The sequence below is a fragment of the Cyprinodon tularosa genome, unplaced genomic scaffold (genome assembly GCF_016077235.1).
Source record: "Cyprinodon tularosa strain WSP-4 unplaced genomic scaffold, ASM1607723v1 ctg57, whole genome shotgun sequence".
Lineage (NCBI taxonomy): Eukaryota > Metazoa > Chordata > Actinopteri > Cyprinodontiformes > Cyprinodontidae > Cyprinodon > Cyprinodon tularosa.
Genome location: NW_024039307.1, coordinates 1,916,171 through 1,931,934, shown reverse-complemented (window position 1 = coordinate 1,931,934; position 15,764 = coordinate 1,916,171). Strand labels below are relative to the sequence as shown.

The 15,764-nt window shown below is 39.5% G+C and overlaps 1 protein-coding gene across 7 annotated transcripts in view; it reads right to left on the bottom strand.

The window, feature by feature from the left end:
• kazna (kazrin, periplakin interacting protein a) overlaps positions 1-15,764 on the bottom strand; it is a 267,686-nt gene that overhangs the window by 121,598 nt on the left and 130,324 nt on the right. Inside the window, exon 1 of one of the 7 annotated variants that reach the window (XM_038305918.1) lies at positions 3,977-4,214. The exons of the other annotated variants lie outside the window; for them this stretch is intronic. Within the exon in view, the coding sequence (XP_038161846.1) occupies positions 3,977-4,154 (178 nt within the window). The 5' untranslated portion in view covers positions 4,155-4,214. Of the gene's footprint in view, positions 1-3,976; positions 4,215-15,764 lie in introns of those variants that run through there. 7 annotated transcript variants of the gene reach the window in all.

Genomic DNA, 15,764 nt, shown 5'->3' with positions numbered 1-15,764 from the left:
ACTACAGTTAGTTTCAGTGGTACTTTACATTTTACAGCAAGGTTTAGGCTTTCTATCCTTTGTTAGCTTTGTCTGTTATGAAAAATACTGCATTTGGACATTTAGTCAGCCTATTGGAAAGTTGAGAGTTAAACTGGAAAACTGTGTTTTTGTGGAACTAAATTAAATCTCATGCACTGCAAAATTACAAAGAAAGAAACTTCTTATCAGCGCAGATGGTAGAATATAGGGGTGGAACGGTTCACAAAATCCACGGTTCGGTTCGGCTCACGGTTTCGTGGTCACGGTTTTCGGTTTGGTATATTTTGATCCCATAAAAATTGGGAAAATCCCATAAAAATTAATGAAAAAAAAAATAAATTAATGAATTGTAATTATTTTTAATGATCTGCGGAAAACCTGGATCATTTCCGCATGTTTAGCTGCTTTGAATTTAATCCTCTCGCGCATGCCCTCTACATCTCCAAGGAACTCAGAGCGGAGCGGACGGGAGCCACAGTGGAGGCTGTAGACTTTGCTTTGTGCAGGATGTTTGGAGCGCAGCGCAGCGGGGCGGAGCGCTGACGGAGTATGTGGTAGTTCGGGGTTAGAATGACATGTTGCTGTTAGCATAAACAAAACGTGTTGCACAATGCTTGCACGCTGTTGCACTTTTATCCACAACTTTCTTTACGCCGTCATTGTAGGTCACTCTAAATGCAAAGTGGTCCCATACAGCAGACCTATAAAGTGCTGCTGGCGCGTCTTCCAACTCCTGTTCTTTCCCACTCGCCATACCCACAAAATTCTCCACAGCAACTGATTCTTTACTGCTACACCCGGCTACGCTGCTTTGCTTCTTCTTCTTCATGTTTACTACTGGTGGTTGGCTTTGGTCGGAGTACCACCAACTTCTGCTCTGGAGTGGAAACGCTTCGCCTATGAGAAAAAGGAGCAGCGCATGAACCGAACGCAACACACGCGAACCGAACCGAGACAGTCGAACCGAACAGTTCGGACGGTTTTCATAAACCCATTCCTAGTAGAATACTTGCGCTCGTCTTCCAAGGCAAGTCCTGTAAAAGAGATTGCTGATACAGGTTTTTTAAGCCTGGTACTGATACTGATTATTTTGACATTAGTCTAAACAATCTTCGATAGGTGCTGCTGATTTTTATGGGCCAATTGTTTAAACAGAAAACATAAAAAAATAGATAGCAAATAGGGAGAGATAAAAATGTGTGCACCTTAAGTGATCTCAAGGCATGGCTGCATATTGCACCAATGAATCAGCAAGCGAATGCATTTAACAGCATACAATCTAAAAAAATAAAAAAAAACGCAAATATATGCCGACCGATGGATTGGTCTATCTTTAGCAATAAAACGGGTACATTTACAACACACATAGAGGCAACATCTAATATATTGCTCATATTATATTGCAAGAATTAAAGTACACAGTAATGTGCATAATTACAACAAAGTCAGTTCTACTGTATATACTATAAAATCTGTACCTGGTTTAGACAGTTTCGATCCCGCTGAGCTTTCAGAATTAGCCATAGTATTATCTTCATCTAAGCCTTCAACTTGTATTTTAGATCCAGTTCCAACAAGGAAGTTACCCTTTTGATTTCCTCCATTTTAAATATGACTAATCTATCCCTGCTACAGGAATATGTACCGTTAAGGTAGCTGTAATTAAACCTTTACTCAAAAGCAGTTTCTTGAACTAGATGATTTGGTCGAATATAGACCTATATCCAAACTTCCTTATCTAAAATTCTTGAGAAAATTGTTGCCAAACAAGTGTGTGACCACTCAGGTTTTAGTGCTCATCATAGCACTGAAATAGCTATGGTGAAAGTCACTAATGATATTCTCATAGACTCAGATAATGGACTTGTGTCTGTACTTGTCGTGTTAGATCTCAGAGCTGCATTTGACACAGGTTAGTTCTTAATAAAGCCTTGAAAATTTTAAGGGAAAAGCACTAGGCTGGTTTAAATCATACCTATTCAGATTTTAGTTTTTTAATGCTAATAATAAATCATCCATGGTTACCTGTGGAGTACCACAGGGATCAGGGCCTGGGCCAATTCTTTTTACTATATATATACTCCCAGTTGGTAGAATTATTAGACAGCATGAGCTTAATTTGATTGTTTTGCTGATGATACTCAGCTATATTTTCTGGTGCACTTAAAGAAATGAAAATGTCATGAGAGCTGTGCAAAAAAAAATTTTGTTTTGCATACAGAGTGTATACAAAGTGAGAATGAAAGTTGTCTAAGTCATATTTTTCTCTATAAATCCAGATGAAACCAACCCATTATATAGATTACAGGTATGTCTTGAAGACACAAAAACTTGGATGACCCTTAACTTTCTGCTTCTGAATGCCAACAAAACAGAAGTTTAATCTTCGGATCAGTCTTTGAAAAAGAAGCTGATTAGACAGTCAATTCATTTGGATGGGATTAAATTGATCTCAGATAATAAAGTAAAAAATCTTGGGATTATTTTTGATCAGTACCTCTCATTTAAATCTAATATAAAAGAGGTTTCATCTCGAAAATATAGCAAAAATTAGAAATATCTTATCCAGGTATGATGCTGAGAAACTAGCACATGTATTTTTTCCTTTCTTTTTCTTCCTTTTAATGCAGGTCAATGACTGTACGTGATCAACTGGTTTTCCTAAACAATCTGACAGTATTGTCTCTGTTAAGTTCCTTAAGATGATATGTCTTGTGAATTTGAGCTATAAATAAACTGAATAGAACTGAATTTAAATTCTTAGACTCTGAGTAAAAACTTACAAGTATCTTTTTCAGCCTTTTTTGCCAGAGCAATTGTGCCTAGAAGACTGTTCAACGATCCTGGCGCTGAAATGTCAACGTGCCAAAAAAGAAACACTGGAAAGTAGTTAATTTTTTGCTTGGTCACTCCTAAAGCTTGTAGCAACACTCAAAAGATATCCTAATTTAAAAGAAGTAAATTAAATTGGGCAGCAAAGTGAGTGTCGAAAATAACAATCTTGGAGCACCGGAACAAAAGAGAATTTATACCTAGAAAATCTGTAACCAAATGTAAAACCAAACTGAACACATACAGTAGCACTAATGAGTCACACTTATCCGTTCGAAGATTGTAATGGATTGTGAAAACCCAGCTTTATGGCAGTGCTGTGGCGTTGAATTAAATGTCACACAAATACTGTATTTTTCCTCTTGTCACAGCATCCTTGTCCAATCAGCTGTGTTCTCCTGCAAATATTGCAAGAAATAATTCAGCTCTATTGAACTAAAAGTGATACAGATCTGACTTATAAAGGAGTAGGACACACATTTGCTGATACTAATCCAGATTTAAATCTGTTAGTGTAAAAATGATTAAAGTATCTATTGACATCAACTGTTTTTCATGTTGTGCCCAGGAAAACAGGCTTGGTGTTAAACACCAGTGACCAATTACAGCTGGACTTCATGCAGAGGAAGTAGGTAAATAAAATCAAGGACAGGTGAAAATTACTCATTAAAACCTGATTGGAACATTTCCACTAATTGCTGCTATTTTTCGTGAGTTTGGATGTGAACACACGCAGTCTCTGGTTATATAAGCTTCTAAACTACTGAGATTCATTGCATGGAAGTTTGTTTCTGTTCAGTCTGACAGACCTCTATTGTTTTTTTAAGCACCCAAAATAAACCCACCTTACACATAACTTCCTGTAAAAAAAAAAAAAGAAAAGAAAGACTGGAATAGCTTCTTCAAACTGCTTCATGTAACAGTTTATAATTGTTTTACAGTCTGTTTTGTTACATTACAAAGGATCTAGATCTTTTTTCTATAAGAAAATAAACAAAGGTAAACACCACCTAAAACACCCACAATTTTTTTCCATAGGTAGGATGAACTATTTTTACTGCTACTTAAGTCAGATCAAACACAGGCATGCAGACATCTGAGTATGTATTCATTAAGCCATTACCTCCACCAGTTCCCATTTTTCCAGATTCAGGGCTGACACATATCCAACGGGGCAGCCGATCCACAGTGCTGTGGCGGGATGAATAGTCCGTCATCCCTGTTTTTCTCTCTCCCTCTTCACTCTGCTCTCTTCCTCCTGCTGGAGCTGTTTGCTCAGCTGTTCCTCTTTCTGACCGCATTTATTCCAGATGAGAGGCGAAGCTTACCCCGTTAATCTGAGTGTGACTATGAGAGTGGGTGTGTGCATGTGAGTGTGTATCCATTCAAGGCATCCTCTCATTGCCCCCCCATGACCATATCAAGACACGCCCTGATCAGAGGACACACACACACACTCACTAAAAACACAATCACAATGAAAAGTCATTTGCCGAATACAAAGTGGAGTTCATTCTGAGCTTTTCTGAGTAATAAAAAGCTATGGATGTAGTGCACCATGTAAAGGTTTTGTAAAGAGTGTAGACGTTAACCCCCTGAGATGCGCTTCACAAGACAATGGGATTCCCATTTATTCACTTGTATCTTGAGTGTTTCTCTCTGCATCTATATTTTTACTGTATGTATTTATTTTTTTATGTAAAATCATATATATTTTCAATTAAATTCTCTTATAAATAATGAAATTCATTGTGGGTGAATCCAAAGTGTATCATGGCTTTCTGAAATCAGAATTACTATAATTAATAAAGGGGACGTATTTTACAAAAAGTTTCCTAATGTTTTATAGAAGATCTAATGTAATCTGATGTTGCAATCTACAGTAGTATTTCAACTCTATACATAGTTGAATTTACCTTAGCTGTCATTGCATCACACAATTAAGGGAACTTCTAAAAAAATACACATGAAATGAATTCAAGGACTCATTACTAGTGATATACTAATAAATGCAATTATACAATACAATACAATTATAGCTGGACTTTTTTTTAGTTTGATCAGTTGGAAACTTAAAAATCTGTTCCTATTTTTGTTTTGATTTATCTTTTTATTTTACTCATGAAACAAGCAAGATTGAGACATATTGGGACAATTCTGAAAAATCTGGGATTTAAGCAAAGGTTTTATATTTTCAGAAGGATCCAAACTGCTGAGACCAGTACTGCTCTCTGAAACAGGGGAGGCTCGATGGTGTAAATTAAATCCAAATGTCACATATTGAATTAATAAATGGTGGAACATAAAAACACATCACCACAATGGGTAAAAATAGCTGTTTTTAAAGCCCTCTGAAATAATAAACTCCAGAAACCATAGCAAGAGTTCAGCACATGATCAGTTTTCCCTTTCGACTCATGAGAAAAACCTCCTCACTGTCTGGCAACTGTCAGTCAAAAATCCTTAAGTGTGTTTGCCAATCAGCATCGAGCAGCCAGCTTCACAACCCACCCCTGCTCAATAGAGTCCTTAAGAGGTTTAGCCTCACTGGAAGTGATGTATTTTGGTGTGTCATCCAATCGGGTCTACTTTATCACTGCTTACCTCGATATATGGAGGCTCAAACCTCAGCAGGGATTTCATACAGATGCTGACAGGCAGCATCCTGCTGTTCCAGAGCAGAAGGGAGATCGCATTCAAGAGCAGGCCTCAACAGCTGATTACTGCTCAACTTACTCATGAAATCAGGCAAATTTTAGTGCATATTTAATGTAGTTTAATTACTATGTTTTTGAAGTTTGAACATGCTTATTTTACCAATAAATAAATAAAAAAATACAGGGGAGGTGTAGCCTCCCTAGTGTTCAATGAGAAATCACCACTGGCTGAGACTGCTGCAATGTCTCCTGTTTATAGTGACCAATGCTAACTGCTGAATGCTAATATGAGATGATTAGATCAATACTGATTACATCAGTTCAACTTATAATGTCCAAATGACGTTAAAAGTAATGTTGTAAGACTTGCTGTTGCTTGTACTGTTGCTGGTGTCGAATAGAGGATGCCGCTGTTTTTTTTTCAAGCAGAAACTCACTGGTATTCACAAGACAAGTAATGCCCTTTGTCTGCCAGGGACATAAGACAAGTAATGCCTTTTGTCTGCCGGGGACATTTTGCCAAAATGATTTGCTGAACATTGCCACGTTGACGTAAAACATTGGGGTTGGTCCGGAACACTGTAATAACATAATGCACCATCCATGTGCTGAGTCTTTATGCACCTGCAGTGTTAGTGAGGCTAATGGTTTCTAAGGTTTTACTTGATTTATATTGAACTAAAAAGATGTGTACTGGTAAATTGACGGCAATAATATTGTATAAGGAGCTCTGCGTAGCTGTGCTCAGTAGCTAACAGGCTAAGCTTTTTAACAAGAACCATCCAATTTGTTCAAGTAGAATAGCTGTGGTCTTCTTTTTCTAAAATCTCCACCATCTGCAGATCTTTTTTATAAAATTAGTAATTTAAACTGGTTGTATCACCTTGTTTTTAACAGCAGTTTGTTTTTAACTCAGTCTGTCTAACAGTGCAGAAATTCCTTCAAAGATTATTGTTTGATGATTGTTTTCCGCTTTTGGCTACTTTATGTAATTTGCCAAACGAAATGTGAAATAAAGGCAAATGATAAATAGAGACCCCAGAGAAGAATAATTCTTATAGAACAGGTGCAATACAGTTTGTGCAAGCGGCTTTTCGATATTGTAACATGAATCAATCGAGCGTCTGGTACATACAGTAGTAGCCATTCAAAATTTCCCCAATTTGCTTGATGGGCTGTTGGCTGGTCCTTGGCTGGTCCCCAGAAATTCCTTTTTAAGCATCAATCTTTGTACTAAAATATTCTTTCTGTCATGATTTGTGGACATTAGGATCTAAAGAGAAGCACCTTCTCTTTAGACACTATAAATCAGTGTAAGGGTGGGGTCCGTAAAAAAATATGCATGCCCAGGAGAAAGAGGGGGTCTATCCAGTGGCAGGAAGTTGGAGGGCATTTTGCTGGGAGTTGCAGGGAAGTGGGCTGGTGTTTGACTGGGAAGGGCCATTTTGAATGGCTGCTACTGTAATTTCTCCTTAATGGGGACAATAATACAGTGTAAACTTAATGCAATTCTGTTTGTAAATATAAATATGATAATTGGATAACACAGAGAGAGCTTCATCACAGTTACCATCCACTTCAATTAACAAAGTGACAGTTTAATCATGTTTATGCAAACATTTTGCCTATTCAGTCAGTGTGTAATAAAGCTGGCAAATGCAACTTTTTTTTTTTCATTAACATAGCCCTTCATGTTATATAATTCATCTTAATACAAGTGAAAACTCAGTCTTTTAAGGAAATGGCCACTTAACAGTTAATTTTTAGTCGATCAATAATAGCAATTCATTTTAGATAAATTTTTAATCGATAACACACATCCCTAACTTAAGACATACTAAAATTTAAAGAAAGGATGCATTGAGAGATGGCATAATGTTTTCTTCTGCTTCAGTAACAGTATAAAAACGTATTGACTTCTCAATATAAGAAGGCTAAATGTTTTTTAATGCTCCTTGTTCTTAAAAAGTCAAATCTTATCAACTCTGAGCTTAAAAAAATACTTTAACAAAATAAAATATACTCCAAATGTGCATCTTTAATAATTTATAGAAAACCAAGCAATCATGTTAGGTTTTGATCTACTAACTGGAAAAAAAAAGGCTTCAGTGTATTGTATTGCATTTAAGTGCTTGGTAAATGATTTAAAATTATATTAATTACCTTTTTTAATATGGGCTCAGTAATGTCTGTATTGGTTCATTGCTGTTGGATTCATTTTTAGTTTTAAGGCCAGAGGAAAACAAAAAGGATTTTTTTTTATACTGCTGAAGAGAAATATCTGAAATGCCTGATGTCTGACATTGATGGAAATGTTTTGCTTGTTTGCTGCAATGTTAGAACATGTTTTCAGATGAAAAAACTAAATCGGTTTCTTCCAGTCCAATGTCCTCTGTTGCCGTGGTTAAACCAATCCCCAGCAACATATTTGTCTTCTGTTCTGTGTCTTGTAAGTGAGATAAAGAGCATCTCTCCTCACTGATAGATGTGTTATGATGTGGGAGAATGTGCCTTATATTTGGCTGGCAAAAAGACCATATTAATTGGAAAATGAATATTTAAGTCAAAGTCTGTTTTGAAAGATTTAACAACGTTCAGTCCAATTTTCCAGAAATGCATGGCACACCGCAGCGCTTTCCCTCATCTGTCTCATCTGTCTCTGTTCAATGCTCTAAGAGTTTTATCTGCTTCTAAAACCTCCCTTAGAAATTCCCACCTTGGCTCTATAGCAGATCATCTACAAAGTGAAACAAATAACCCTTCCTTTCCCTCTTAGGAGAAACTCTTTGTGCCTTTACTTAGATTTATGCCGATGATAATAAAACAGAGCAGTGGGCAGCCACAACCTCAAATGCTGCGTTAGTTTTTTTTTCTGAAGACTAACTGTTTTGCTATCCATCACTTCTGCTAGAGATGAGTATGGCCCAATTGCTTCCATAACTTCAAGGCTATGTCAAGGTAAAACATACAATATTCTCAAGTGTAGATGTCCCCCCAGGGGTATCACATACTTACAGCTGCAACATTCACAAAAAATCACAGATACAAATTCTGCAATGGTGAAGTTAATATATATATCCATGTTCAAATAATTACCTTTCAAAAGTCTGGAATAGACCTGTTTTCTGAAGTTATTTCACTTTGATTATTATTATTTTTTTCTGTTATCAAATTAAACACCAATATTTAGAAATAGTTTTTTATTTTAATGCAAAATCTTGACACAATTTGATCGAAAATCAGCATGTAACATTAAACCACAATTGAAAACTAGAATTTGTGAATAGAAGGGTCTTCTTCCAATGAGAAATGGAAGAAAAAAAGCTAACTCCCCTACAGAAGGAGCCATGGTTGGCCTAGTGGTAAGATTAAGATTAAACAGCTGAATTTATTTGTAAGCTCAACCCCTCATGACACCTGCTTGGCCCAGAAAGTTGAACACAGTAGGTCAATGATTTAATAAAACATAGCAGTGCTTCAGTCAGAACCTATTAAGGAAAAAATAGGGAGAGAAAAACCTCCTCTTCCCACAAAGTAGAGATTCAAACTTCAGGCTGGTGTACCGGGTTATGTTTGTTCTCTGGTCTATGCTAATGTTCAGTTTGTTTGTTTTTTCCTAAAAATGATACAGTATTTAAAGTCAGCCATGGTGGTTTTTAGTTTGGTTTAATTGCATCCAATTTTTTGCCTCCGATGGCATTCATTTTTGCCACCCTGAGCTGAATCAATATCATCTATTCTTGTGTTCCAATTTTCTATATGCTAACAGGTATAGTAGTTATGGGTTTGGGGGCTATTGCCCCCTGGGGGACTCAGAAAATTATTATGATAAGAGATCATATTTACATTTAAAACCTTGTGGAAGTAAAATGTCCTCTATTTAACTATGCAATGAAGGCCCATCCTACCTACGCTGATAGGGAATTGAAATGCCTTCCTCCCTTTGTAAGAGCCACTTGTGTGAGTCAGGCTATTAAACTTTAAAAGTACTCAAAATGATACAAAGAGCATGTTTACACTTGGAGAACCATGTGCATATGGCACTGAGCCCATCCCTCCTAAAAGCACTAGAGATGTTTGATTGCTTTTGTTCTGTTTTCATCAAAATGTAAAAAAGTTTGTTATTCATTTGGGAGTATTATCCAGTGGTGACAAGTGATAGTTTATAGTTTATGTTTATGCTCCAATGCTAAACAAACATCATAATAATTGAACTGGACTGAAGGTAATAAAAGGGGTAGATTTAAGATATTCTCGTACTGTGTTAGTTTGCAACTGGGGGTCTTCCACTAGAGGGGGATGCCATTTAGGGGAATTTAGGGAAAAGTTTGAAATAGTTCTTATACCAAACACAAATACTTTAAAGATGCTTTGATTTATTTATTTTTTATGTGATATGTTCTTCTATGCTGTTGTATTTTGGGGACTATATTCAATGTCATTGTCCTGATATTGATTGATTGATTGATTGATTGATTGATTGATTGATTGATTGATTGATTGATTGATTGATTGATTGATTGATTGATTAATTTTATTGATTTGATCTCACAGTGAAGAAATGTACTCGTTATATCGGTTCAATAGTCAAAAAGGTGCCAAAAGGGGGAAAAGGTGCATGGAGTACATACAGTATATACAATGCGTCCGCGTATATATATATATATATATATATATATATATATATATATATATATTTATATGACAGCTGAAGTCTCTTATTTTGATAAAAGCTTAACTTTTCTTCTAATTTGACTTAAAGAAAATTGTGTATTTAGCTCAAGCTTTTTAACCTTTACCCTGCGTTGTGTTCAACAAAAGACAATAAATAAATAATAGCTAATCTATGTCAAACAATTATTTGATATAGTTTTCATCTACAGCTTTGTTTGCTCAGAACACACATCATAATACATATTATTGTGGTAGAACACGTCTGCCGAAACAAAGCTGGACCATCAATGTTTTAATAGCTTTATCAACACAGCACTTACTGTATGCTTGGTCTATTTTAAATTGTACATTATACGTTATAGCAGATGTTTTTGCTTTGTTCTGACATGTCTTCACCCCCTGATAACAACAGCTAGATCCACATATGAGAGCATAGTCTTGAAAATATGTGAAAAGGAGCCTTAACTAACCGAGTCAAAAAGTCGAGTCTCTTCATCATAGCAGTCTGAATGAAAGATTTGGAAAATCATCCTGTATGAATAGGGTTCTAAAGATGTGTGTTGGTTATCTAAGGAGAACAAGAAGAAGGGGAAATCATATTGCTTTTAGGGAATAATAAGGATGGTTTCAAATAAATACTGCAAGGAAAAAGGAGTCACGTGATAGTGAGTTTTGTTGATGAACTGCATAAGCAATAAAATAAATACAAAGCTGTTTTCAAACAGCATTTTTCCTCCATTTAAAACTTTTCTTCCTGGCTCCATGTAATTTCCCCCTAAATCTAATGGTTTTGATTTTGTCTAGTAACTCTCCCTCTGACTAAATTTCTGTCCAGTTTCTTTCTCATAGATACATAATGAACACTGACCTTACCAGAGAGAAGTGAGGCTTGCAGAGGAAATTTTAAGTAATCACTTCACACAACCAAAATTGGCACAGTCCAAATGGTGCACAGCAAAGGAAGGCCAACCTAAATTACTGAGGCAACACATGATCTATAAAACACAATAATTCCAAAGTAAAGCAAAACTAAAAAGCTTAAACTGAATGAGATTTAGTAACAGCTACCAAAAATATGCTAAAAGATACATCACGTTGGTTCAGCAGGTCACAACCACCGTCACCTTATATGGTGATTGATCAGCCAGTTCATGTGTGATTGGATCATTTGCAAGCCTTTGTATTCAAGCACAAACTCTGCCAAACGGTGCAATTAGACTGCTGCACCGTTGCTTCCTCCTGCATAAGGAGGAAGCAAGCAGAGCAACGCACAGTTGCCAGGCCAGTGCCAAGCACTGACCCTGGTGAGACGGAGGAGGAGCAGGAACCGGAGGCACCCCACAGTTTCCAGAACCTCCATGCTCGACATGCTACACCTAGCAAACCATCAGAACAGCGTCGGGTTTTATGGCCGGCTGCAAACAAGGAGGCTCAGTGGCGGCAGTTTGATGAGGATATTGATGCTACTCTAAATGCATCTTGCAGAGGAGAAGTTGATCAGCGACTCCAGTTGATGAGCACACTAATCATCAGCATCGGTGCAGAGAGATTTGGCATAAAATTACCAAAGGCTCAGAACTTTGCTAGGCCAAACCGGCATGAGACCAAGATCTCCCAGCTCAGGAAAGAGCTCAAAGCCCTGAATCGCCAGTATAAGAAGGCGGGTGAGAAGGAAAGACCAGCCCTGAGAGAACTCCGTGGCATCCTGAGGCAGAAACTTATATCTCTGCGTCGGGCTGAGTGGCACAGGCGGAGAGGCAGAGAGAGGGCTCGTAAGCGAACAGCCTTTGTTGCAAATCCATTTGGATTTACGAAGCGGCTTTTGGGGCAGACGAGGAGTGGGACCCTACAATGCTCAGAGAATGAGATCAACCAGAGCCTTAGTGCCACATACAGCGACAGCAGGAGAGAGGAGGAACAGCCTACCTGCAGAGAGCTACCCACACCTCCGATACCATCTGTCCAGTTTAACATTAAGGAACCCACCCTGGCAGAGGTCAGGAACATCGTACGAGCTGCACGTACTAGTGCAGCCCCAGGCCCAAGTGGAGTGCCCTACAAAGTCTACAAACATTGCCCGAGACTCCTGTAGAGGCTCTGGAGACTTATTAGGGTAGTATGGAGGAGGGGGAAGGTGGCCCAGCAATGGCGTCACTCAGAGGGTGTTTGGATACCAAAGGAGGAGAATGCGAGTGACATCACGCAGTTCCGCACCATCTCCCTACTCAGTGTGGAAGGCAGAATCTTCTTTAAGATTCTTGCTAACAGGTTATCTGAGTATCTCCTGAGAAATTCCTACATTGACACCTCTGTGCAGAAGGGCGGAGTTCAAGGCATGCCGGACTGTCTGGAACATACAGGAGTGATCACCCAGCTGATACGGGAGGCGAGAGAAAACCGAGGAGACCTTGCAGTCCTTTGGCTTGACTTGGCAAATGCCTACGGATCTATTCCACACAAGCTTGTGTCAAAAGCTCTGACAACATACCACGTCCCTGAGAAGATCACTGAACTCATATGGGACTACTACAGTGGTTTCAGCTTGAGATTCACCACTGGAACAACAACATCTGCATGGCACCGCCTAGAGAAGGGCATTATCACTGGTTGCACCATGTCAGTGGTGTTGTTTGCCCTATCTATGAACATGCTGGTCAAGGCTGCAGAAGTGGAATGTAGGGGCCCCTTGTCCAGATCCGGCATTCGCCAACCACCAATTAGGGCCTACATGGATGACCTGACTGTCACATCAACATCAGTGACTGGATGCCGGTGGCTCCTCTGCGGTCTGGAAAGGATCATGGCATGGGCAAGGATGATATTTAAGCCAGCCAAGTCCAGATCCCTTGTCCTGAGGAAGGGGAAAGTGGAGGACAAATACCGCTTCTCCATGGATGGAGTCCCAATTCCGACAGTGTCAGAGAAGCCTGTGAAGAGCTTGGGGAAGATCTTCGATAGCACTCTGAAGGACAAAGCAGCAGTGGAGGCAGCCCAGGTAAAGCTAAAGGCATGGCTAGCAGCAGTGGACAAGTCTGGTCTCCCGGGGAAGTTTAAGGCATGGATATACCAGCACGGAATCCTGCCAAGACTTCTGTGGCCGTTACTGATTTATGAAGTTCCAGTAACCATGGTGGAGGGCTTTGAACGCAATGTCAGCCAATACCTACGCAGATGGCTGGGTCTGCCAAAGAGTCTCAGCAGCATTGCCCTCTATGGGCACTCCAACAAGCTGCAGCTTCCTTTGACTTGTGTGACGGAGGAGTTTAAAGTCACCAGAGCCAGGGAGGTGTTGCTTTACAGAGACTCTGCTGACACCAGAGTCTCTTCTCCCGGCATCACAGTCAGAACTGGGAGGAAATGGCTAGCACAACAGGCAGTCAACCAAGCAGAAGCAAGACTGAGACATAGCGTCATAGTTGGCTCTGTGGCGGTGGGACGAGCCGGTCTAGGTAGCCTTACAAAGCTGCGCTATGACCAAGCCCGAGGACAAGAGCGACGACAGATGATACAGGGAGAGATTCTTGCAGAGGTGGAGGAGGAACGCCAAAGTAGGATGGTGGCACTGCGCCAGCAAGGAGCCTGGACCAATTGGAACCATGCTTCCGCCCGGAAGATCACCTGGACAAAACTATGGAAGTATGAACCAGCAAGACTTAAGTTCCTGATCCAGTCAGTGTATGATGTCCTTCCAAGTCCATCTAACATTTATACCTGGGGCCTTGCAGAAGCACCAACATGCCCACTGTGCCCGGCTCATGGTTCCCTGGAGCACATCCTGAGCTGCTGCCCTAAAGCACTGGGAGAGGGAAGGTACACGTGGCGCCATAACCAGGTGTTGAAAGCAGTAGCAGACACCATCTGCACTGGAATCCTGGAGTCAAAGCACCAGTCCCCTTTGAGGCACAATACCTTCTTTGTCAGGGCAGGGGAGAAACCTGAGAGAGCAGGTAGGGGCACATCCGGACTGCTAGCCGTGGCTCGGGATTTGCAGTTGCATGTGCACATCGGAAGGCAGCTAAAGTTCCCAGAGCACATTGTAATGACGTTACTGAGACCAGATCTGGTCTTAACATCTGACTCAACGAAGCAAGTTGTGTTGCTGGAGCTTACAGTCCCCTGGGAAGACAGGATGGAGGAGGCTCATGAAAGGAAGAAGGCAAAGTATCTTGAGCTGATTGAGGCATGCAGATGCCGTGGATGGAGGGCCCGCTGTGAGCCAATAGAAGTGGGCTGCTGAGGCTTCCTAAGTCAGACTGTGCATCGGGCATTCAGGCTCCTTGGCATCAGAGGGTTGCTTGAGAGAAGAGCCACCAGAAACATCAGTGAGGCCGCTGAGAAAGCCTCAAGGTGGCTGTGGATCAAGAGGGGAGACGCATGGAGTAGCACGCTGCTTGAACACAAACTGGGGCCTGATCAACCCCGGTTGGGTCGCCCAGACGATGGTGTCTGAAGATCAAAGACCCGAAACAACCTATGACCCTGGGTCATAGGTTGGGTTTCACTGACGATGTGTTCAAGCTGCACCGGCTAGGTGTTTCAAATCTCTCCCTCCTGAATGTTTTGTAAAATGGGTTATTGTATTGTATTTTATTATATTTATTATATTTTATCATTATATATATTAAAAAACTGAAATGTTAGAACTGTAAATTTACAGTAGAATATGTTTCTCATATGTTTCTCTTACTGTTTTTATATATTTTGTTTTACTATTTTTCAAGGCTGCACTTTAAAAAAAAATGAAATGGTCCAGAGAGCTGTTCTAAACGAAATTTCTTTTTGTTTTACACTTGTGTAAAGAAAATCACAAATAAAAGCTGTCTAAGTCGAAACTGCTTGCTGTCTTGTAATGACCCTGATGAACGCCACAAGCCAAAATGCATTACTCTGGTATTAAAGTTTATTTCTCTGCATTTTTAGTGTTTCTGGAGTTTTTACCTCAAAACAAATTTGTGCTGGCATGTAGTGATTGTGTCATAAAGTGAACCGATTCTTATATAAAGGTGGACTAATTTCTAGTGACTAAACAGCAATAAAGCCCAAAACCTTTTCTTTGGTAAGATCAATTTGACTTGCCGCTGTTTGTAATAACTTGAAAAGCCTGTTCATAAACTAGCAATAAAGGCTCCTTTTTTTAAACCAGATAAATGTTTTGATTTTAAAGCAAGGATACCAATAGATAATATATAGGTTAGAATTAACAGCATAAGTACAGTTATAACTTCTTTACTGGCTCAGTAAGCCCAGTCTGCTTGAGAAACTCTACTGCTAATAAAGCTACATTGAGATGCAATGACTGGCTCTCCATTTTAATGGTGACTGATGGAGGGGCAGAAGCATTATTGCTCACAGTTCATCAAGTTAACTTTGCACATTAGGAAGTTGAATTAGTTTCCTGGAGATTCTATCAGCAGTAATTACAAGATGAGCAGAAATATAAAAGACTGTGGGGGTAGTGGGTTCAAGTGCTTTAACCCTTTGTTCTGCCTTGTGTTTCCACAGCAAACACAGGGGTGTACAAGGAGACACACAAACTTTGTGCATGCCATGAAAGATAAAGGAAGAAAAATTGTCTATGCT